This window comes from Apteryx rowi, unplaced genomic scaffold, assembly GCF_003343035.1.
Source record: "Apteryx rowi isolate R43461 unplaced genomic scaffold, aptRow1 scaffold_152, whole genome shotgun sequence".
Lineage (NCBI taxonomy): Eukaryota > Metazoa > Chordata > Aves > Apterygiformes > Apterygidae > Apteryx > Apteryx rowi.
Window position 1 is genome coordinate 69,094 of NW_020447775.1, and position 22,840 is coordinate 91,933.

The following is a 22,840-nucleotide window of genomic DNA, read 5'->3' on the forward strand; positions in this document are numbered from 1 at the left end:
CGCCGCGCGGGCCCGGCCGCCTGGCGGGCTGCGGGGGCGGCCCGGAGCCGAAGGAGCGGGGGGGTAATTCCTGCCGTAGTGTCACCAGAGGAAAGGCAGCGAGGTTTACCCTAGAAACGGGTTTATTTTCACTCCCGGACCTCACTTCTGTGGGTTTCGGTGAGAATGCCGTCACCAGCATGCTTCCTGGGCTTGCTTTATTAAGTGATACTCGATATCTCGCACAGAGTTCTTCTACAGTAATAGGTATAGCTGTTTTCTTCTTCAGAAACAAAGTATAAGCATTAGCTCTGGTTTCCAAATACCTACTGTGCCAGCCTCTGAGATTATTCGGTTTCATTGGTTGCTTCCCTTGGGCAGCCTAAATCTATGCCTGCTTTCTTCTCTCTTTAAAATAAAAAAGCATTTAAAACAGCTGAGTAAAAAGGGCATTACCTCATGTGGAGACTCAGTTTGGTTATACAACATTTGTGACCTGGCTTAGAGATAAAGCTTGGTTTCAGGTCAGTTTCTCAAAAAAACCAAAGAACAAACAAACCCCAAAACAAAACAGAAAGACAGCACCCTAAATTTTTCAGTTGCACAAGGACCCAGAAAAAGTCAGTCTTCTATTTAATCCTGTTTGCATGTTGCAGTGGTACAGATAGGAAGCAAGAGTGCAAAGCTGATGCTGTTCTACTCAGTAAGTTAATACAAGCAGAATTAAAAATTGTAGAAGGAAAGTTTGCTGAAGACAAATTTGATGGAGATATAATTTTTGTAAAGCTTTCAGAGTCCATGCTTATGGTTTCAGTTAAGAGTTAAAGTTCAGCTAGTTCATCACCATGTAATAGAGCAATACTGTCTCCTTATGTTTTGCTAAACTGGTGTTGCTGAAGAACAAATTATTAAAATAAGGTTCCAAGCAAGAGTCAATATTGAACTACCACTGGCAGAAACCATTGCTAAGGCTCAGCACTTCCTGTAGATCCAGGAGTGTAGGTTGACCTGTGGTAATTGGCAGATGGATATGATCATGTCAAGGAAATGAGCCCATTTTGATGTCTAATTAGAGTTCAGTGAAGGGTTTTTAAACTTATGTGCTTCAGCTGCTAAACGCTAACTTCTCTTCAGGGAAGTGAACACTGTTGCTAATTGTTTCTGCAAGTGAAATCAAACACCTCCAGATCAATATATATCAGCTTCGGAAGAATTGATATCCTGTCCAAATTGTTAAGGCTTGTATTGACTATCCAGGTTCTCAGCTGTTCCTCTCTGCAGTAGTGTATAGATCCTGCCAGGCTAGAGGGAACGGAGAAGATGCTATCACGAGCAACCTGCTTTATTTAATCTTTTAGGATGTAGAAAACAAGGGAATAACTAGTGTCCTTGAAGACAAAGTAGAAGGGTAACAACACATTAACTATTGATAATAGTGAACTCCAAATGGTATAGCAGTTTACATTTTACCCCACCCCCTGGATCCAAGAAGCATTAGAAGACTTGCTGCTTTTATTTTGCAGTCTTTAAGGCTTGACTGACTCCTTCAAGTCATTTTGTACCTGAGGTTTTTGATGCTCTCTGTTCTTGGTGCTAGCCGTATTGGTTGTTTTCAAGCACTCTTTCCAACATCATCCTCCTGCTTTGTTCCCTAATCACATATTCCCCTCTATTCTCCTGCAAAATCCCTAACTCCTGCAACATACCTTTGCTTTTCCAAACATTTAGAGCTAAGCCAGCTCTGTCCAAATATACTGAGTACATTGGGCTGTTGATCTCATCTCTGCTGGACCCATGTTGGTCTCAAATAGTTGCTGTTTCATTGAGTACACTCCCATTTAACCTTTAAGGTTTCTCTGCCAACATGTTACTGCCACAGTACTCCTTTGGAGTGTGCAGTCTGCTGTTGTGGGATCCCTCACTTGATGTTCTGTGTGGAACAAAATACTCAAATGTTGAGCAGCGCTTCTTATTAGTGCCAACAAAACAGCAAGTCTTGTAGGTAGAACTCTTGAAGAAATGAGCTAGTAAGTCCTCGGAGTGAGTGGTGGAAACATTAATTTTTCAAAATAATACAGGAAGAGCAAGAATTTTTTAAGAACAAGGGGATATGTTTGACAGAAAACTTCAGGTAATTATGGGAAGGCTACAGGGGTTTTTTTCTTCTCCATTAGGATCTCAGAATTATGAGAAGCAGGCTAGTATATATTTAGAGCCACTAATCAATTATAGATGAAGGCTAGTCTCAATGTGATCCTGAGGACTTCCAGAATCAATAGCAAGTTACTTTTCTCCATTCTGGTATTTTATCTCCTTCCACCCCACTTCCCCTAAAGCCAAAATGTTTTTTCTCAGTTTCCTTATCCACTTTTAGGGAACTAAATGGGGAAACCAGTGCAACTCATGAATAGGGAGAGGTTGGAAATCAATCTGGCTGGCTGTATTTGAATTATTTATTTATTTATTCAAAATCCCTCTCCTGGCAGGACTTTGGTCTGATAGATAAATAACACTGAACAGAATTGTTCTCAATTGATTCTTATTTCTTTTATCTTGAGCTGAGACAAACTGCCGAAGTCATTCTTCTATACCAAAAGGACCCCTATTTTTTTTCAGTTCTATGTGTATCACTGATTTGGCAAGGGATTGAAAGCAAAGTTGTTACCTATTAGAGTAAAGGCTTATAGCTGTAATTCTTTCTGTCCCTTAATTAACTTGTGCTTTATTAGCTAGGTTAGGCATGAGCAGAAACAAACAGTATCTCTTATTTGCTATAGAAAAGGTAAGGTTGAAGTGTAATTATTCTGGGCAGCAGACATCTGTTTCAGTTTCAGCTGTGAACCCTTATACTTCGTTAGGGATCCTTTAAAAGGGAAGCTGCACATCCCTCACCCCTTTTTCCTTGGTACAGCTGGCAAAGCAAAGAACAAGAAATGATGTTCAAGCTGGGGTCTAGGAAGCTCTGAAAATACTCTGTTCTTTTACTCCCATAGCAAAAGCAGTGTTAAACTAGAATCCTCTTAAGTCTGAGAGTAGAAGGTAAGACAAACGCTTGACTTTTCTTAGACAACAAAGCTGAAATTCTCCTAAGCTGTTATGTTCTTCTGTTCACAGAGATTTGACCCCTTGTGTTTTCAAGATAGGAGAAACCTGACATGGGGAAAACTGAGATGAGACTTCTCTGTACCTCACTTCTTCTAATCATGATTTGTTGGCTAGCTGAAGGTACCTTGTCAAAGAAGGATGCAAAGAAAGCTGCTTCAAAAAAACTGGAGGAAAAGGTAAGAGAAATAACTGAGAAGATCATGTGTAACACATGTGGTGGGCTATTCAGACTTGGAGAGATGGTAAAGGGATTCTCATTCTCTCAATATAATACTAAATGTGACTATAAGTTTCTACCAAAGTTTATGTTCACAAAGAAAACTACTGGAAACTGTCCATTTCTTCAACTCTTCTGAGTGTCACAAATGCTACACTCCTTGAACCAACACAGTCTAGACTTCTGGAGCTTTCATCCCCCATGCAAGCTGCAGAAGTAGGAAGTCTTTGTCCCCGCACGTGCAGCTAAAGGAGACACTCTTCCATTCCTGTGTGTATGGGAGCAGCAATTTGGGCTAAGAGTGCTAGGTCACTTACAGGTGGAGGGGAAGGTGTTCTTAGCCTTGCCTCCAGGAAGGCTCTATCCTGGCAGAAGAGTTTGGAGGGCCTACCCACCAGCAGTTGCTTTGCAGGCAGAAATGATTCAGATTCCCATAGTAGTCTGCGCAAGAGGACCCAGCACACTGAAGTCTCTCAGCTTGCTGAGCATATTCGTGTTTCCTGCCTAGTCTCTGTCAAAACTGCAAGAAGGCACAGCAGTGCAAGAGGAAGGGTGTGTATGGAGAGAAAGTACATATACAGGTGTATGTATCAAGTATATATACATGTGTACATATACACCAAGTATGTATAGTTAGTGTTGCTAAGCACCTTAGGTAGAAAAGTAGATATGTAATCTATTCAAAGTCCTGTCCCTTAAATTAAAGGATAATTAATATGTATGCATCTCTCATTGTTCTTATTACTTGCTTGCTCAGAGTCTATCAGGAGGAAAATGAGTCTGCAGCTAGCATTACTAGGCATTAAGGCAATGCCCCAAAGCTTTATCCCTGAAGTCCTTAGCTGAATTGATAGACAGATTCTGCATACTTGCCATGTGCATCTTATTAGGCCTTCTGAATCTCTGCTTTTGTCTGCTAACACTACTTGTGGTGTTGTAGTTCAAGCAGACCTGTAACAAAAGATGTCAGGAACTTCTGCCTCTAGTAACTACTATCTTCTCCTTGGAGTTACTACTRGTAACTCAAGCTAAAATATTTCCAATTTAAAAGGCTTCTTAAAATCTTGATTAATAACTCCAAACCCTTTTTTAAAATCATTTGGGGGATAATATGTCAGTAGTGATTAGAGAGCAGAGAAGAACACGAAGGCACTTTAAGCAGAATTCAACAGCTAATAAAGCGGTTAGCTTCTCTACAGGTACTGTAGAATTTGTAGCTACTGAGACTAAGTGGCTGTGTTTAGCCAGACTGGAAAATTACTCTGTCATGCATGGTGTAGGTTTATGCAATCCTAAAATAGTAAGGGTATCAATTGGGTATTATTTATCTTTTTAAATTTTAGAAATGATTAGGAGTTGAACTGCAATTTCATGCAAGCTTAGTACGGACTTGCAGAACTGGCCACTAATAACTTTTGAGAATTTTTTTTTTTCCTTGCTGTTGCATCATTTTCATGTTTCTTTGTCCTAGATCAGAATTTAGAAAGTGCAAATGCCAAGGTGCGACTAACTGCCAGAGGTTGTCCTGGAACCCCACTCTGACTTTGAAAACTGCTTTGTTGCATGCTTGAATTTCTCTTGCCCGATTGCTTTTTAAACTATTGATATAGCAGTCATCAGCTGTTGTAACTGATATTTTTTAATCTTGTCAGTTCTTGATTTTTTTTTTTGTTTATATGCTTTTTCCCCTTGCAAACAAAGTAAGTTTACTGATGATGACAAATCATTTCCAAACTCTTTCCTGTTTCACTTTTAAATCAAACTGCTCTGCCTTGTTTAAAGGAAGTGCTCAGAGTTTAATGTAGTTCTTTTTCAAGTCTGTTGCTATTGAAAGTAGCTGCTTCATATAGCTGTTCTAAAAACTGTCTTCTCCCCTCAGACGCTGCATTCTGATAAAAATGTACAGAACCGGGGACTGGTAGTTGTTGATCCAAAGGCAAAGGATATTATACTGGAACACAAAAGTTACTGCTTTAAGAAGATAAAGGAAAGGCACTTCTCAGGAGACATTCTGGGTTATATTACTCCTGTAAGTTAATAAAATATAAAGTTATTAAAATTGGTGCTTGGAGTGAATATGCAGCACACTGTGCTAATTGKCAATCTTGCATCACTGATATAAAAGTACTGGGAACTTCTGGTCTATAGTCAAATAGTCAGAGGATTATTTGAGAGGCTGGCTTGGGGTTCAGGTGGTCTCAAACTCCTGTTCCGCCCGCTTCTTGTAGGATGTCTAAGTCATGTTGTTGTTCTCACTGATTAAAATGGAGATGATAGTATTTCCTTGTCCTTGTTGAGCCACGTGAAGTTGCAGCAAAGTCAGACCAGGAGTGCTACAATGTCCTTATACTATGCAGCTACCAATCTGAAACTTCTAAATAAACAGTGAAATTTCTATGCTATTATGAAATAGATCTCTTTTATTATAGAGTCTTATTATTATTCAGAACATCTTCTCTTGAATAATAAACATTCCTTCTTTTTGTGTAGAAGATGCTTCTCACTTGTTTCATTCCTACGCTATTCAGTATAAGAGAAATAGATGTCCTATAAAGCTCACCTTTCTTGAGTTCTGTTGAACATAAAAGCAGAGCCTGTTAATTCAAAGTTCTGTTGGAATCTACCTGCAAATTCTTGTAGTTCAAGTGAATTTACACAATTTGAAGAGTTGCCATTTATGCAGATACCAGAGAATTTCCAGAGTGCCTTTCTTAATCAAAAGAAAATAATMTTCCAGAAGGCTTTCTCAGGCTAGCAAGTGGGGATCTGGCAAATGATTATGTTTGTATTATCTGTAAAACAGTAAAATGGGCTGTATAATTTTGCTTGTGTGCCTCTCACTTTTTTCTTTCTTTTGCAAGTGGAACAGCCATGGCTATGACATTGCTAAAATATTTGGGAATAAGTTTACACTGATCTCACCAGTTTGGCTACAAGTGAAAAGGAGAGGGAAGGAAAGGTTCCAGTTCACTGGGCTTCATGATGCTGACCAAGGTTTTATTTTCTTTTTCTTTGTATATGCTTTGCAAGTAAGATCACTGGTCTTGTAGGTTGATGTGTAGTTTTGACGGTATGCATGTGTGGATTTTTCTTCCTCTGACTTGCAGTGAAGTACTTTCCGCCGTTAAATTGATGGGAAATTTTCTTCAGAGTGAACTTCGTTCTGCTCCTCACCTGCTTTCACGTAGGCACATAATTTGCCTGTCCAAAAATAGGTAGAAAGATTGGCTCTTTCACCAGTCCTCCCTCAAAAAAGATGAGGCAGAAAACATGTACAGGCAGCACTAGCCTTTGGTGTTTGCACTGTGCAATTGTATACCTGTTTTTCCTCTTGCAAAACCTTTGGGTGACTTTGTTTTGGGAATGAAAGATTAAATTCATCTTTAAAAAAAAATAAAAAATAAAAAAAMCAAAAAAAACCCCTCTCCTGTATCAAGAAATTTTAAGCCAGTTCAGATTTCAGATTGTATGCTTTTAGATACTAAATAAATAGTGTATGTTTTTGAAATTGATTGAAATATTTCTGTGGAATCTAATTCAAAAGAGCTATAATTTTGATCATGTTGGTGCCTACTAACAAATTCACACAATGACTTAAAACTAGCCATCTGAATTAAAAAAAACAAACAAATTCCTCCCAAGCGGTGTTTGGTGGCTACAGAACTGTTATTCTCAGTAGGCAGTAGCCTAATTTCCATGATGAGGCAGAACTGTGAACAGCAGGAAGAGGGACTCGGGAGGGAACTCTTATAAGATTATAGTAAATGCTGGTTATGGCTGTGGTGGAGGTGAATAGTCTCAATTTCTGGATATCAAAGCCTGTGTTTCCACTGCATTGCTTAWGGACTGGTAATCTGTGGCAGGAAGACAGATATAATGAAACTATGCTACGTTATTTGAAAAATGCTTGAAAATACGTTGTCGTCAACATCATTCATATTTTAACAACTGTTCTATTACTTGATACTGTTTGACAGCCTGGATGAAAGATGTCAGAAAAAACTCCAAAAGCATCAAAATAGGTGGGTCTCTGTTTTATGTATGTATGTTTGTTTTGTTTTTAGCCACTAGAAGATCGAAAGAAGGCTTTATTCCAGGAGTATATGGGAGAAGGGAGATTATTTTAGCATAGCCATATGAAGGAAGAAGTCTGGAGGAAAAAACCCCCAAAGCTAAATGCAATTAACTGTGATAGGTTAAGTAACTGAAGTGCTAATTCTGTTGGTTCCCTAAAGCTTTTCCCTAGCTGCTTCTCCCCAGATAAATCCTGGGTTGCATGGTTCCCTCTGGAGAGGTACTTCCGCACGTGACACAGCAAGCTTACCTGGGGAGCAGGCTTCAAACCTGGGGCTCATGGATTTTATTTGGTTTGTGGGGGAGAGGAGAGGGGTTTGCATATCTGAGTCAGTAAGAATTTCTGGCATGTTAGTACAGAAAAGTCCTCCCTTCCCCTCCTTTAGCCCCTGTCTCCCCTTGAAGCTGAGACCTCAAGGGAGCTGCCGCAGTGTGTCTTCAGGGAAAATGGCAAACATGCTCTAGGGATTATACTGTGCTACATTTCTTACACTTGTCTATAGTAAGAGTCTTGTGGGACTGCGAAACTCTTCTTGCTTCAGGAGGGTGTCTGAAACTTGAAGTGGATTAGAAAAATTTAAAGCTCTGTCAGATACTTAAAATGACTCCAGCTGCCAGGTGATACAGCCTTTGAAATCTCTCTAGACTCCCCTAAAATACTCATTTGCTGCCTTCTTACTTAGAAAGGGCGTAGGTATAGCTCCATATGGGTTCTTTGCATTTCCAGTGTGCGTGATTGACCGTTCCAGCAGCAATTTTCCTGATTCTTGGCTGACAACTGTTTTCTAATAACACATTTAAAATGTTAAAAATGTAGTGTGAGCTCAAGTGCCTATGTTTCCAAAATAAAAATTTGTCATAGGCTCTTGAGATGAGCAAGAGAGTGACATCATATAGGGCTGCGTACAAGAGAGTAAACGAGTTTGAGGTAAACTTTTCTACCTTGCTGCTCTTGTGGTAGGAGAGATTCCCAACTTGCAAAAGGGTTGCTATTTCAAGTTGGCATTCTTTTGAGACTTTATTTGGGACCTGAAGTGATAGTTCAGTTCTCAGTCAAATACATCTTTTCTTAAAACTTGCACTGGTTTGACCTTTAACCTTAAAACAGAATGAAAAAAATAATGTTCTACAGTGTCAATTTATCTGCTCTGATAAAGTTGATCAGAGTAAAAGAGCAATGATCTTAGATGTGGGATATCTTGTTCAGTGATACCTTTGCTGGTGTCTGGTATAAAATTGTAGTTTCATTCTTATTCTGCAGGAATATCCCAGTGTAGATAATAAATTCTTAAATTTTACTACTGATTGATTTCTTTGCTTGACAGTGCCTCGAATTTTGTTTGATGGCTGGACTTACCAAGACTTTGAGAGTGTTTTTGGCAGTGAGGATGAGATAGAAGAACTTTCCAAGAATATGGTTCTGCTAGCCAAGGTAAAAAGACTTTTCACAAACGCTTTTAAAACAGTGTGAGATAATTATTGGTTCCTTTTGTAAAGTGTGTTTTCTCATTTTCAGTAGTTTTGTATTATACAAAACTAAATTCTGTTCAAAAAAGTAATGATGCAGGATGATTCATAGTGTGTTCCAGAATGTGTCCTGTTTCTAAAAATATGAAGTATGGAAATACTTCAGTAAGGTACTGATCCAAAGTGAGGCCACATAAGTCTGATCAACCTGATCCTATTAAGATACTATTTGCTGCTGCACTGGTGACTTTGGTCAGCTATAAAGAATAGTTGATAAAACCTGTATCAGACAGCTGACAAATTAAACATCATTGAGGCAATAGTGGATACCTGAAACTTCTCATGGAGATAATCTAGTGAGCAAACTGCTTTTTTCTTAAACTTCCTTTTAAGAAATCTGTTAAGCATGGACTTTTGTTTGTTTTGTTTTTGATAGGCTGACAAAAGGTCACTGGCGCAGTGAGCGTCGTGTCCTGTGCTACAGGAATACCTTTAGGCTCAATGTGCTAGATCTAATGAGCCAATTTTAGTAACAAGTATAACTCACTGGATATCCATTACTGTGCGTTTTGCTCAGAACTGACAATCCAGTTTCTTTAAAACATTAAGAGGCTGTGGAAAGAAGAGTAGAAAGAGGGTTTCCTTTAAGGAATGGTTGCTGTTTGCCATGGTTTTCTGGGCAGCTCCTTAATTAATGGCTTTAGAACTATGTATGTGTAGGTTTAGACAATTTGCACCCAGAAGACATTCAACTTCAGTGGTTGGTTCATGAGATCTTTCCTAATTACTGTTAGAATAAGTGTTCTTGCTTGTTACAGGATGTAAAGAAAACTTAATGTGTTCCAGAGCAAGATGGGTGCAGAGATCAACTGAATACTTTCTTAAAATTTATATTTGCTACATCAGTTTTAGGTCTTCTATGTAGCAGTCAGCCTGTTAAGGAAAGGATCCTCTGGTCCAACAGTATCCTTGATCATTCTAAACATCGGTTATCCCAAGTGAGATTAATTATGGGAAATGTTTGAAATCATTCCTATGCCAAAGTTAATATTTACATTTTTAGACTCAATACCTCATGAGTTATTGGGATACCTCCCAATATATGTATAAATGTGCCACATGATTTGCTTAATAACCAGCTTTCATTAATAGCTAATTTTTTTTTCCCAATCCAATACTAGTTTATCCTGTGAGGGTAGAAGTCATGAACAACTAATAGAGATTCATTTCAATTTTTGCATATTTCTTAAATAATCTGTGCTTCACTTTGACTTCTTCAGGAAATGCTGTATGGGAGTGCCAAGATGAAGCTGTATAAGAGTGTAAAGCATGTTCAATCTATAATACTGCAAAAAAAGCTAAAGTGATTGTGTGCTTCTATAATATATTATCTCTGATACCAGTGTAACAACGTAAGTGTGGTGATTAACCCTATGTTGTTGTCAATACCTTTTTTTTTTTTTCTTTTAAGAAAGAAAATTTCGATGGTTTTGTAGTTGAAGTTTGGAGTCAGCTGGGAAATCGAAAGCAAATGTAAGTGTAAGTCTCTAGGATGCAATTCCTAAAAATCAGCTCTTTTTAACCTTTTTTTTCTTTTTTTAAAGCTTAATTTGCCCTTATTGATTTGAATGTTATCCTCTATAAACAGTATACAATTCATTCTAGGACAACTGAAAGTTGTTCCCCTTGTCTTAGAGTTGGGGAGAAGAGTCTACTCGCTCTAAATGAACTCAAAAGTTACATCGTAATCTTCACAGTGGATCTAGTGGGCCACATTTAGCCTTTCATGCTTCAGTTCTGCAAGATGTTACTGTTGCACAAGGGAAAAGAGTACTACAGCTTTATATAAACTCAGCTGTTGACACAGGCCTTTGTCATAACATTGGTTTGGGTTACTGGGTGAAGCTTGAAAGTGTGGGATGCTTTCAAGACTCACCAACTTTGAGTTTAATTAGGAGATTTTTGAAAACTTTTTATAGAAATCTTTTAGACATGCTGAAACTAAAATGGAAATCCCCAACCTGAAGCACACCTTTGGAGAAACAGGCTGCCAGTTTTTGCAAGCACAATATACTTTAAACTTTGGAGTAGTTATCTGCCTTTTGGTAGCTCTATTATGAAATTTCACAGGGACTGAATTGTTTGTAGCTGCTAAAACTCAAGGGCTTATCCATATTAAGCAGCTTCCTGACATATTTGAATCCATTTTCTCTGTGCAAAAGCCCTTTGGGCTGTCTTAACACCTTGGATAGTGTCAAGGTAAGGCAAGCTCCAAACTGCTTCTTCAGGAGAAAAAGGCAGAACATGTGGTGTAATGAATAATTCAGTGCAGCAACCTAAACATTTTGCATTAGTTTGCTCAGGAAATTCATGCATCCATTCTCTAAAACACAATATTCCTGCCAGCTCCCTATTGCCCAAAATATCTGGGGGGAAGTCACTTGAAAGAAATAAACAGAACGTAGAGTGATTATGGCAGACTTTAACTTTTCAAAAAAGGTTACTTCAGGTTATTCTGTTCAGGATGAAGGATATTGGCTGATGGTAGGTAATAGTTACTTTCTGGAACTGAGGGTGCTAATAAGGGAGTCTGACCTTTTCCCCTGTAAATTCAATAGTTAGGAACAAAGAATTAAAAGTGCAGAATCTTTGTAGCCTTCTCAGGGTCCCACCAGTTGCAATGGAATGAATAATTCTTAAACTAGGTGCTCATAATTAGGTAACTTTCCAGGTTGTTTCTGACAGCTGGCCTCTGTGCTCAGCTCTGAATCTATTGCAGTCTCTTCAGATGACCAGCAAGGTGGTTTAAGCAAATAGCAGCTGCTTGGTAACTGCAAGTGAGAAGTTGGCTGCAGTGGTAGATTACTGGATCTGCTATGCTTACTGTAATTCAGTGAAACGGATACTTTTCCTATCAGTTAACTTACATGAATGTAAGACAGACTGTATTACTGTAATTTTAATAGCCATTGAAGACCAATTTAAGCACTAACAGGAAAATGCCGTATTGCAGATGGCACACAATTAGACTGAATAAGGCGTGCATCTTAATTAGCTCCACAGTAGGTTTCCTTGTGGCATGGTAAGAATGTGGCTCTCTTTCCAACAGTCCTGTTGGTTCAGACAGTGCTTGTCCCATCTAGTATTGCAAGACTTGGCTGTGCTGAAGAGGGCACTGCTGTGTAGTTGCTTTACCAGAATGCTGTTGGAGGCAAAGTATAGAACTAAAAGCACCACTCACGTATTCAGTGTCTCCTAGTTTCTAGTACTACGCAGGGATGGGAAGTATTTCCGTGGCCTCAGAGAAGGAGAGGCTTATCCTAGTAGAAAGGAAGGTAGCTGCCTCCTTTGCTCTGAGTCAGTAACATTTATTGTATGTGGCCACCTGTAAACAAGACCTCAGGGTTATCATAATCAAGAGCCTTAAAGCAGATGTTTGGCAGAAAAACCTGAGTAGAAGCAAAAGTTATGAATCGTCGATCTTCCTCCTCTTCAGCATCAGTTCTGATTTAAGTGCTTAGTTCCATCTGTGCTTTTTCTTTCCTTTATTGCTGCTCCAGTGCTTATGTTGCAAAATGCCTCGTTTTGGGCTTGTATTCTCAGAGACAAGTATTCTGAATAAGACTTGTCTATGCAGCATGCTGAAGCTGCAGCTACTCTTCCCTAAGTTTGTGTGTATGGAATAACAATGATTTAAGCTTTATGAAAGGAGGAGATGCACATCATTAAGATTAAAATTGTGTCTCACGATACTGGTAAGTTATGGGACCAGTGTCTTCATTCTGAGAACTTAAGTCAGTTTGTCTGTCGTCACTGATCTACTTTGAAACTGGATTGCTTATCCAGCATCACAGGAGATTTCACTATCACCATTCTTGGGATCAAGCTGATGCTGCGAACAGCTGTAAGTGGCAGAATTAAATGAATTCAGCACCTTGGCAAGCCTGATTTTTGTGTTGCACTTTGAGTGCTTTTATTCTGGGATCTGTTAATTTCCCTTTGAGCAGCAGAGCAGAGTTATTCCCAATAAATGGCTAATCATGGACTGCCTTTTGCTTTGCTTGTTCCAACCAGAAATAGGAAAGGATCAGGGCAGCCCATGACCTCTTCAGCCCACAGAGTGGCAGTATTGTAACACGATTCCTATATGATCCTTCTTGTCACATAGGATATCTGGAAAATGACAAATGCCAATAGTAAAACATGTTCTTAATATTAGAAGAGTGGGGGACAGCTGAATAGTAGGTGTCCACACAGAGATGAACCCTAATCCTTTGGAGATGCAAGGCTTTGACAGAGCAGTGATTGTGTATGTTCCATATAAAGCATCTCTCTTAGCTGCTGGGTACATAGTGTAGGCTTTGCTGATTCAGATCTTTCAAGGTCAGACACCTGAAAATAGCTTAACCTACTCCTAGGTAAAGGAACAAAAGATCATAATGATGCTCCTAGGAAGAGATGGTGTTTGCCTTCAAATTACTTCCAGAGCTCTCTGACAGTACAAGGAGACCTGCCTAGCTAATAGGATTTATTTATTTTTTTTCCCCCTTAAAATAATGTGAGCTTAGGACTATTCATTTTAGCAGTCAGTAGTAGGCTATGGAGACTCAACATAGGTGCATAAAAATAACCACAGAGATGCTGCAGCTGCCAGCTTGCTTAAGACATGACAGAACAAACTGAAATTCTATAAAACTTTGTTTTTTGAATGGGATTAGTGCTATGGATTTGTAAGCAAAAAAAAAAAAATTTTTTTTCAGTTAAAATCATTGTGGTTTTCATTTTTCAAAACCTAAAGTAAGTGGATATTTAGCTATTAATAAATAATGAAATGGCACTCAGTTATGCTAGTGCATCCTTTTGTGAATCTGTGTTAAGGAGAAAGCTGCAGAAATGTTTCCTGTTGTTTTTTTAATAGCATTGTGGAGAAGACCCATGAGTCTGTCCAGTGCGCTACCTGAGTGGTGGTAGAATACAGTACAGATTTCTTTGATCAGACTTGAAATGACTAGAGTGGGATCTGCTTATGGGATGCTTGTGCTTGGGATACTGTCTCATTTACAGTCAGGAATGACTACTTTCCCTTTTTTCCTATAATACAGGGAGCCTTTACTGCGTTCCCACTGTGAAATCGGCATCCCCTCTCTTTTAAAGACTATGTGGAGTGATGCTTTTTAGCAGAGATATTGCAATATGCCATAAACACTAGTGCAGCTGTGTTTCTTGAGGCGGGTGAGGCTGCAAAAGAACATGAAAAACTGCAAATTAGTCTTCAAACACTAATAAATGGGGTAATGATTTAAGCACTATGTGTATCAAAAAACTGGATTAATTACAGCTGAAGCTCTCTTCTCAGACTTTAGGATGCCTTAGGATGCTTTGTATGCCTTTGGGCACATAAAGCAGCATTAGGTGTTTATGTTTATTCTATCTGAAGAATCTGAATTGTGTTGAAATGTGCATGGGGAAGTGAGGAGTAGGGAGCTTATACTGGCCAGTTTTGGCTCCTGTAGAGATCTAATACAGATGCTTTGAACTACCGTGTACCTACTTCTTTCCTATGACTTCTGAGAATATAAACTCCTAATTCTTGATACCTAAATCATACTGAAGTCAAATTTAATAGCATTTAACTGATGCTGCCTCCTCACAAGCTGACAGTCATTGCAAGTGGTACACAGTGAAAAAGTTGTTACTCATCTTCCTGTTGTTTGTTCTAACACGCAGGAAATGAGTCTCCTACTGCAGAGTCTAACCTGGCCAAAATACGCTATGCAGATGATACCTTAATTCAAATGTCTTTACTTTTTTGTGATAGTTTATACCTGCTTAATTAAAACAGTCTCTTTTATCTAAAACTTCTTTTAATAATTTTGCAACAAAGTATTACAAGTTATTCATTCTGTGGCATTTAAGTTTAGATAGGTACAGGCAGGAGAACAGGCATTGAGATCCCAGGAGAACTTGTGCTTTCTCAGTTTATTTAGCTTATAGCTAGACAGGACAATTTCTCTTTTGCTAATCTCACACATGTGGATTTATTGCTTCCCCCCCCCCCCCAAAAGGCCTTGGTCATGTAGTCAAAAAGGCATGAATGAGCCCATCAGAATCTCACAGCACGCCTAAAATTGCCTGTGTTATTCTGATCCGTCTGGCATTAGCTGACAGATGGCACTACTGTCACACAGAATCCATCTGTAGAACATGATTTTTCTCACCACGTGCTGCAGGCACTTGGCATCATGCAAAAAATGACCTTCAGGCGTCTTATTAATGTTGGTAGGAGTATAGGAGCAAATTCTTCTCCTGGCAGATCTATCATTCATGTTAGTCCCTGAAAAATTAATAGATTAATCAAAGATTTGCTATAATTCACTCCAGTTTCCTGGTATTAACTAGTCAATGAAATAGCACAAAAGGGCAATTTCTTCTTGAAGTAGACAGCTTTATTCTGTCCAATTTTCTTGACAAGACATAAATTTGGGGGAGTACTGACTTCTAACTTGTGCAGTAAAATGGCTGAAGTTGGAAACTTGCAGAGTTCTGTTGGGTCACAACTGGAGGGGACGATATAACAACCAGATGAGTCTTCTGCAAAGCTCTTTAAGTACAGTGACAGGCCACTCTTGTGCACTGAAGTAAGCTGTATTACAGGGTGTCCCAATCGCAATAAACTATCAGTGTCAGAAAGTTGTGAAACAACCATTTCCCTTTAATTTGGGGTGGTAAAAATTTGAAGTGTGCATACATTATAGGGGACAAAATGCTTTGAAATCGCGAACATTTGGAAAATTGACTATTTGCATGGTAGTGATAATGGAAGGCTTGACAGAGTAGGATTGATGTAAACCTTAATTAGCTCACGATAGAGTCTTAAACCTGCCAATATTTTAGTAGCTACTCTGAAGTTAACTTTGACAATGGTGAAGTCTGTGGTAAATGTTTAATGAAGCCTTTTCAGGAAGACTGATTCTATTCCTACTCTTCTGCACCTCATTATAATGTTTAAAATGTCAGTAGTTTTTCTTTCAAAATTGCCAGTGGTAATATGGGAAAATGTTGTGTTAAAACACTGGAAAGCACTGTTGGGACACAGTAAAGTTTTAATTTATAGCGCACAGTAAATGAGCATTCTGCTATTGCTGTTTTGGGGAAGAGGGGAAGAGTGCACATTTGATTTACATACCATCTTGGCTGACAAATGGAAGCGAGCGTAAATGAAGTCTTTGAGCATTAACCATTAATCCTGTCTGATTCACCGTAGAGCTCTTGGGGCCGAGAGACCTGGCTCAACTGGTTAGTGAATAGTTGCTAATCTGAGTTTCCCGAGCAAGAATTTGCAGCTGTTCTGCTAACTGCTTTCTTCCTGACCTGCTCTAAGCTGAAGCTAATTATTTTTTGGCCAGAGCTATACTGCTTGGTTTTGTCAGGGGAGGAGAGGAAGTGGAAGCTGTTTTGATGGAGTTTGAAGGTGGGGGGGGGTGGAAAAGCTTTGGTTATAGTCCCATCTGCTATCCACAAAATAAAAATAGTAATCCAAACTGCTTTCCTGCCTGTGTCTCAGGCTGGGAATTTCTGTCCTTCATTTACAGTTGCAGGCTGTGGTTCTATGCTATAGGCCCTTCCAGTTTTAAAAAGTGACTGCTTTTGTGGGTACGTCTTTACCTCTGCTGGGAAACAGCCACTGTCTTACATTGCAGTGGGAAGGGAAAACCTTGGATTTAACATTCGCTTGACTTTTTTTCTCTGCATCTGGTTCAAAATAATACCAAATGCTTTTCTTCTCATGCTGCAGAGTATTGCTATGTGGCTAGCAGAATTTCAGGAGCTGAGCCAAATATGCAAAACTGGGGGATGAGGGGTAACCTTGTTTCTAAATGAAAAATAGCTGATGTTATCTTGCTGTCCACCTGTGTTACATTCTTTTGCTGTGTTCTGCCACTCCTTCCTTCTCCTCGCTCTCTAAATAATTAAATTTAAAGTCAGTAAACGTTTTGCGTGGTGAAGAGGTCTCCAAGTTCCTACAGCTAAAAAGGGCAGTCAGGCAGAGAAGAGAGCTCTTGCTGATGACGAGTGCAGAACAATCTCAACACCAGAGGAATTGATTCTTCGGTCAAATTTATCTTTTATGTGGTATCTCTGACATCTAATAAAGAGTGCATTCATGCTCCAGTTTGGGCAAAATTATTTAAAAGGTCACCTAGCCATGAGACATAAATCACTAGGAAAGAAGGCTTAGCTAGTTTTAATAGTGATTATAGTTTTTGATAAGACTATGACATGAGGGAGTTGTGATGTGTATATTGGAGTCAATGAGCATCTGCTTAGTTTAATGTTGTAGTTCTTGAATGCCTTCATATGGAAAAGGATTCTTCTTTGCTGTAGTTGACTTGTCTGAATAGTGACACTCTTAATGTGGAACACACATGATAAAGAATGGGAAGAAAAGCTGTTATTTTCACAAAGCAAGAATGGTAGGAGTACACGCTGCAGAAAGACCAAAAGCTGATACTTGTAATCTTGTGTTTCCACCTTGTGCGAGCAATATAGGTGGCAGGCTGTGATGTTTCTTTGACAGGAGCTGTTCAGCACAGCCAGGTCTCAAACTGTAAGTGCAAAGTATTGATGGCACTGGGACTGTGATAAAACTTGCTTTGTTTGTTTGCTGGGATTTATGATTAATGTTTTTTGTAGCCTCCTTAGGAAGTTTTCATCAGGCATGAAACTGTTTTGGGGAAAATGAAAGTGTTTGGTTACCTTTGAATAGTGTCTGCTTTGTGCGAGTCAAACATCATTACTGTGCTGTGATAATTGTATGGCAGACCTCTGATTTCAGAAGAGTATCTCGGCGATGATACTGACTTGAAGGGCATTACAGGACCAGATTTTGCTTGTGAGGGTTCAGGTCTAATCCAGTTTAATAAATGGAGCATGCAGCTCAGGTGATCATTTGTGTTTGTCCTGCCTTCCCTGCTCAGGCACTTTCAGCCTGCTGCAATGAGTTGTGAATTTGTTTTCTACTCAATTTAGATTTAAGCATAACTCTGAACAGATCTAGAATTCCCTACTAACACTGTCTATCCAGCTCCCTTTCTGGAATCCACCTTGCCAGCGGTAAATAGGAAAGTTGACTTTGTTCTGAAAAATCAAATAACTTAAGGAAGGCACACAAAAGGGCTGTATTTATAGTGTGAGCTGAAGGTAACATTGGACTCCTCTTGAAATAAGAATAGGCATTAAACTCTTTTGTTTCTGCACTCTGAAGGATATACTATTAACGTCACCCATCAATTGAGGAAAACTAGAAGCAGTTTTCATGAAGAGAATCTTGAAGTTTATTTTACCATTGAAATGTTTAGAATGTGGACATGAAAATAGGCTTTTGTGCAAATCTTTAAATTATACAGCAAATGGAAGATGATACTTCTAGGTACGGCATTGTCAGGCATTTATTTTGTAGCTGTACAGTAATGTATTTAGAAACAAAAGGATTATGCATAGTGAAAAAATAGCAGAAACTTTTCTAAATACAAGCCCCAGAAATATCGTTTGAAGATAGCACGTCTAGCTGTGAAAGCATCTTTACAAATTCTCTGACCTTGAGTGTAGTAGTACAGTGGCAACCTGAATCTATTCAACAGCTGCTAGTTTCAGAACAGTGTGTGGTTCCAGCGATTCATGCTTTTTACTGAATGTGACTTCGGTGGTTACCCTGCTCTGGTAAGATACACCAGTCTTGCATGCTAACAATGCACAGTTAAGTTAAAATAAACCTGGGAAACATTTTAGCTACAAGGTGATCACCAGTTGCAATTGAAGTAAGACTCTTTCCAGCAGTTCAATGTTCTTCTTCCTGGAAGAGGATAAACCTTGATAAACCTGCCTCAGTCTTCTTCCTGTTGTGGTCATTCACTAGGAAGTTTCAGTTTGGATCTCTTGCCAGCTGCATTCCTACTATTACTTGCTAACTTGCTTGTGTCAATATAGCGCCAGTTTTACTGTCTGTCCCTCTAACAATAAGTTTATATTTCAGGGAGCTGATTCACTTGCTCACTCACCTTTCTGAAGCTCTGCACGAAGCACAACTCAAACTCATCCTGGTCATTCCTCCTGCGGTTGCAGCAGGGTGAGTATTCCTATTTAGATGGCAGATTCCAGATAAGGAATACTTTCCTGTTTGATATAATAATAAATTCAAAGCTTTGTTTATGGCTACATGGTTTAAATGAGTAGGAAATTATTTGAGCTTGATTGGTGGTCATGTCCTCATGCATGTCACACTGAATAGTCTTGGTAACTATGTTTATTCATATATACCTTATAACTTTTGATTTCAAAATAACATGCAGAGGGGCTTCTTATTGTGGCGTTAGCCCAAAACATCTGGTAAGAACATCCTGGAGCACAAGAGAAGAAGCAATTGTGAAGCTTAATGACTTATCGCTAAGGAGTGAAAAGGATGGCGTAGAGGTAGCAAATAAAAAATTCTTTCTGAGCCTCTGGGCACAGTTTCAGCTATGATAGATAATGCTTATTCTTTAAGCAAGAAAGGCAGAGCTACCAGAAGAAATTATCTGTAATAGGACTGAGTTTGTTTATTTCTGTTTTGACTTGGTAGTTTATATGTACAGAAAATGCATTAGTAGGAGGATAATATTTAGAAATGTTAGTGATTCTGTTTATTTATGCAGTGATTTGAATCTGACAAATGTACCAGTTTATATGTTCTTCTGGTTCAATAGCAGTAAGCAGTTACTATCTGTCAGTATGTATAGCAGAGAGATACTTACTTCCTAAGATGATATTTGTTGGGGTGGGGTGGGGGAGCCCCTGTGGAAAATTGCTGTGTAATTACATGGAAGGAATTCCTTGTAAATTGGTAAAGTGGACAGTCCTGTAAAATTGCACTTACCAGAGCATTTTTCTTCAGGGACTGAAGGGCCCTGACAGCCTAGCTTGTGTTTTGAGGAGCTTTTTATCTGTCACCCTAGCACCCTCTTTCCACCCCAGCCACCAGTTCTGGTGTTATTTACATCACATTTTGCAAGACATTTTATTCATGGAACGGTATTGCAATTCTACTGCATTATGGCATTAAAAGAGTAGATCGAACCCTCAGGACAACACTGGATTTATGCTGGTGTTCCTTCTTCTCTAGACATTGTGTGGCTGATTCCCTTTTCTTCCCTGTGCTCTGTATTTTCTGTGGTCTTCCTGCATCAGAATACACACCATATAGGCCTGAGGCAGTTTGGAAGCCTATTACACTCCAAATCTTGTAACACACTGTGTTAAGTAGGGCCAAGAATTTATTGTTAGTCCAATTAATGTTTTAGCTGTCTAACAGTCTAAATTATCTAGCTAATACAGAAAGGCCTCATTAATAATACAGTTAGAATTGTTAGACAGAACCTTCCTGCTTTATACCCCTTTTCTCTGGTATCCTTCCAGTGTTGCTTTTGGTCCTACAGTTGACACTACAGTATTCCTCAAGCCGAAGTCATCAGCATCTTGAGGTCTTTGCCAGGAAAAGTGTGATACTCATGACAGATTTCTTCCCCTTCAGCATTGGGGTCCACTTGGGGCTATTTTATCTGTTCTCTTATGACCTGTTCTCTTCCTTTTCATTGATTCCCAGCTGAAGTTTGAAAGTTACATGGTAGCCTCCCTCAACCTCAACACAAAGGGCTGCTGTTTGTTGTACATACTCCTTAGGTCTGTTGGACCTTTTCTATATGTGATATTCCCAGAGCTGAAGCTACCACAGGTGACACAATCACTTCACCACTAGGCAATTGTTAAGCTAAATCCAGTTCAGGCCAAGATGAGTGCTGAGACTGTACTTTGTTAGGTCAGTACAGTATTTACTGGCCTACAACTCTGTGCATGGCTCTCCTCCTCTTCTTCATTGCCTCATGTAAACCTGGAACCTCTTCTAAGCCCCATAGCAGGATGAGGGAAGGCTCAAGCTATGGTTGAAGAGATGACAGAAGTAGCAGCATTTGTGAAAGATGCTGAGGATTTTAGAGGGAGCTTTTAATTAGCACTGTTCCTCAGTCAGAGCTACAGGACAGATACGTTGTTTCTTGCTGTCCTGGATATCTTTGTGTGGCTGTTGAGTGCCATTCATGTGGCTGGTGATACTTGAGGCTCAGGTAGCCAGTTTACTCTGGTAAGAAAAGGTTGAGGATCATTAGGGCTTACTCCAGAGTATAAATGCTTGGGAGCTTCTACTGATGCATGGGCAGATTTGCTGGTTAAACTTTCTACTATAGAGCAGGTTCCAGTAACTAAACCACAGTTTTGACTATTGTCATATGAAGTGCTAGCACGGCTTCCAGTAAACCAAAGTGTTAGGCACAGTGTTGTGTTAAAGCATCACACAACAGAGTAATAACCTCAAAACTTATTTAAAAATAGAGACATGGAAATTAAATCCTGAAAATATATTCCTGGCTCACAAGATAACCTTTGCAACATTGGCAGACCATGAACAGTCTCATTTCTTGCGTATTTCTCTGGAAAATTGGGGGCTTGTACACCTTAACCTCACATGCATGCTGAATTATGATAACAAAAATGTTTTGAGATCCTCCTGCTTTGGTTAAGTCAAAAATAATGAGAAATTACTAGGTCTTCACTCCTGTCTGTGGTTTATTCCAGCTGTCAGGCTGGGATGAAATTCCCTTCTGCCCTTTATGATATGCGTTTCATCCCAATTGATGGTTCCTTTTTAAAGTAATTTTCTGTTGCTGTTAATTGTAGTCTGTTACACATAAAGCAAGGGAGAACACTTAAAACATTTTACTAAAACTTTTTATCAATCACTTCATCACACAAATGCTTTTTAAAATGCTAATGCATGCTCTGGTAGAACTTAAGTAATTGCTGTAAACAGTAGTTACAGTGAAGTGCAATCACTCCTTTTGGTGGTGGGGAGAAGGCAGGGAATAATACAAACTGTAAGGTTCCTGTTCCTTGTTATACCTTTTGCCATTAGCCGATTCAGCCTCGCACCCAGAGGGACGCAAGTCTGTTTTGTTTAGGTGCAGTCGTGTGGGTTTCTACAGTCTATTTTTTCTAGATCCTGAAACAGGAGTTAAAAGCACCATAAGCCCTCTAGATTCTTAAATACGTTTTGCCTTGACCAGATCTTGCTTTATTACAGTAACTAGTTATATCTTTCAGGACTATTTAGAAGTTGAACAGCATGCTGGGGTTTGGGCCTTGTGTTGCCATTGCCGCCGCTGCTGCTGTCATGAGTATTGAAAGGCTAGTGGGTTCACAATTCCAAAACTTCTGTGAACTGGGATTTTGGGTTGCCCATGTAGAGCTGGGAAGACTAGATTTTTGTGCTAAAGTGCAAATTTTCATGTGAAAAATGTGTTATATGCCTGTCTCTAAGTAGTCTTGATCTAAAGAGGAGTAGTGAAGTACTCGTGTTTTTTAGCACTGGGAAATAACACCCACAGCTTATATGAAAGAATCCAAAAGGGCCCATTCCTGTCGCTCTGCTACTTTGTTCCTTTATGCGTTCCCAAAGATGCTGGGATTTGTTCATAAACCTTAATTGCCCAGGAGAACATCTTAGTCATGTTCTTTTAAATTAATACTATTATATAACCTACTTGTCTGTGTCTTCCTTATGTCCTCCAGCTGCATTAACTAGAAAAAACACTTAACTACTTGAGTAATTGGGTAGCAAAAAGTATCTTCATCAGTTATGGAAAAGTCCTAAAATGTACACAATGTCCATGAATGCTTAGTTTAGAAATATGTTGGATTTATTGATATCCATAAGCAGAATCCTCAAACTTTTTCTGCCTTACTTTACTTTTTAGATAGCAGCTGTACTTGAAAACTTAGTTTTATAGGATAACAATAATCTGCTGAAATGTGCTTCCCATTGTGTATTAAATATCTCATGTTATCAAATTCTTTGAAAATCACTTTGGATTTTAACACTTAAACATGATTGAAAGTGCTTTAATGCAGCTT

General features: G+C 39.1%; 1 protein-coding gene across 5 annotated transcripts in view; it reads left to right on the forward strand.

Annotated features, from left to right (window-relative positions):
* CHID1 (chitinase domain containing 1) overlaps nt 1-22,840 on the forward strand; it is a 127,589-nt gene that overhangs the window by 5,923 nt on the left and 98,826 nt on the right. For 4 of the 5 annotated variants that reach the window (XM_026059152.1, XM_026059153.1, XM_026059151.1 and 1 more), the window contains exons 4-10: nt 3,094-3,260; nt 5,181-5,330; nt 6,163-6,295; nt 7,279-7,323; nt 8,701-8,807; nt 10,314-10,375; nt 18,876-18,968. In XM_026059152.1, the coding sequence (XP_025914937.1) occupies nt 3,135-3,260; nt 5,181-5,330; nt 6,163-6,295; nt 7,279-7,323; nt 8,701-8,807; nt 10,314-10,375; nt 18,876-18,968 (716 nt within the window). In that variant the 5' untranslated portion in view covers nt 3,094-3,134. Of the gene's footprint in view, nt 1-174; nt 247-3,093; nt 3,261-5,180; nt 5,331-6,162; nt 6,296-7,278; nt 7,324-8,700; nt 8,808-10,313; nt 10,376-18,875; nt 18,969-22,840 lie in introns of those variants that run through there. The other variant, XM_026059150.1, reaches the window with a different exon arrangement.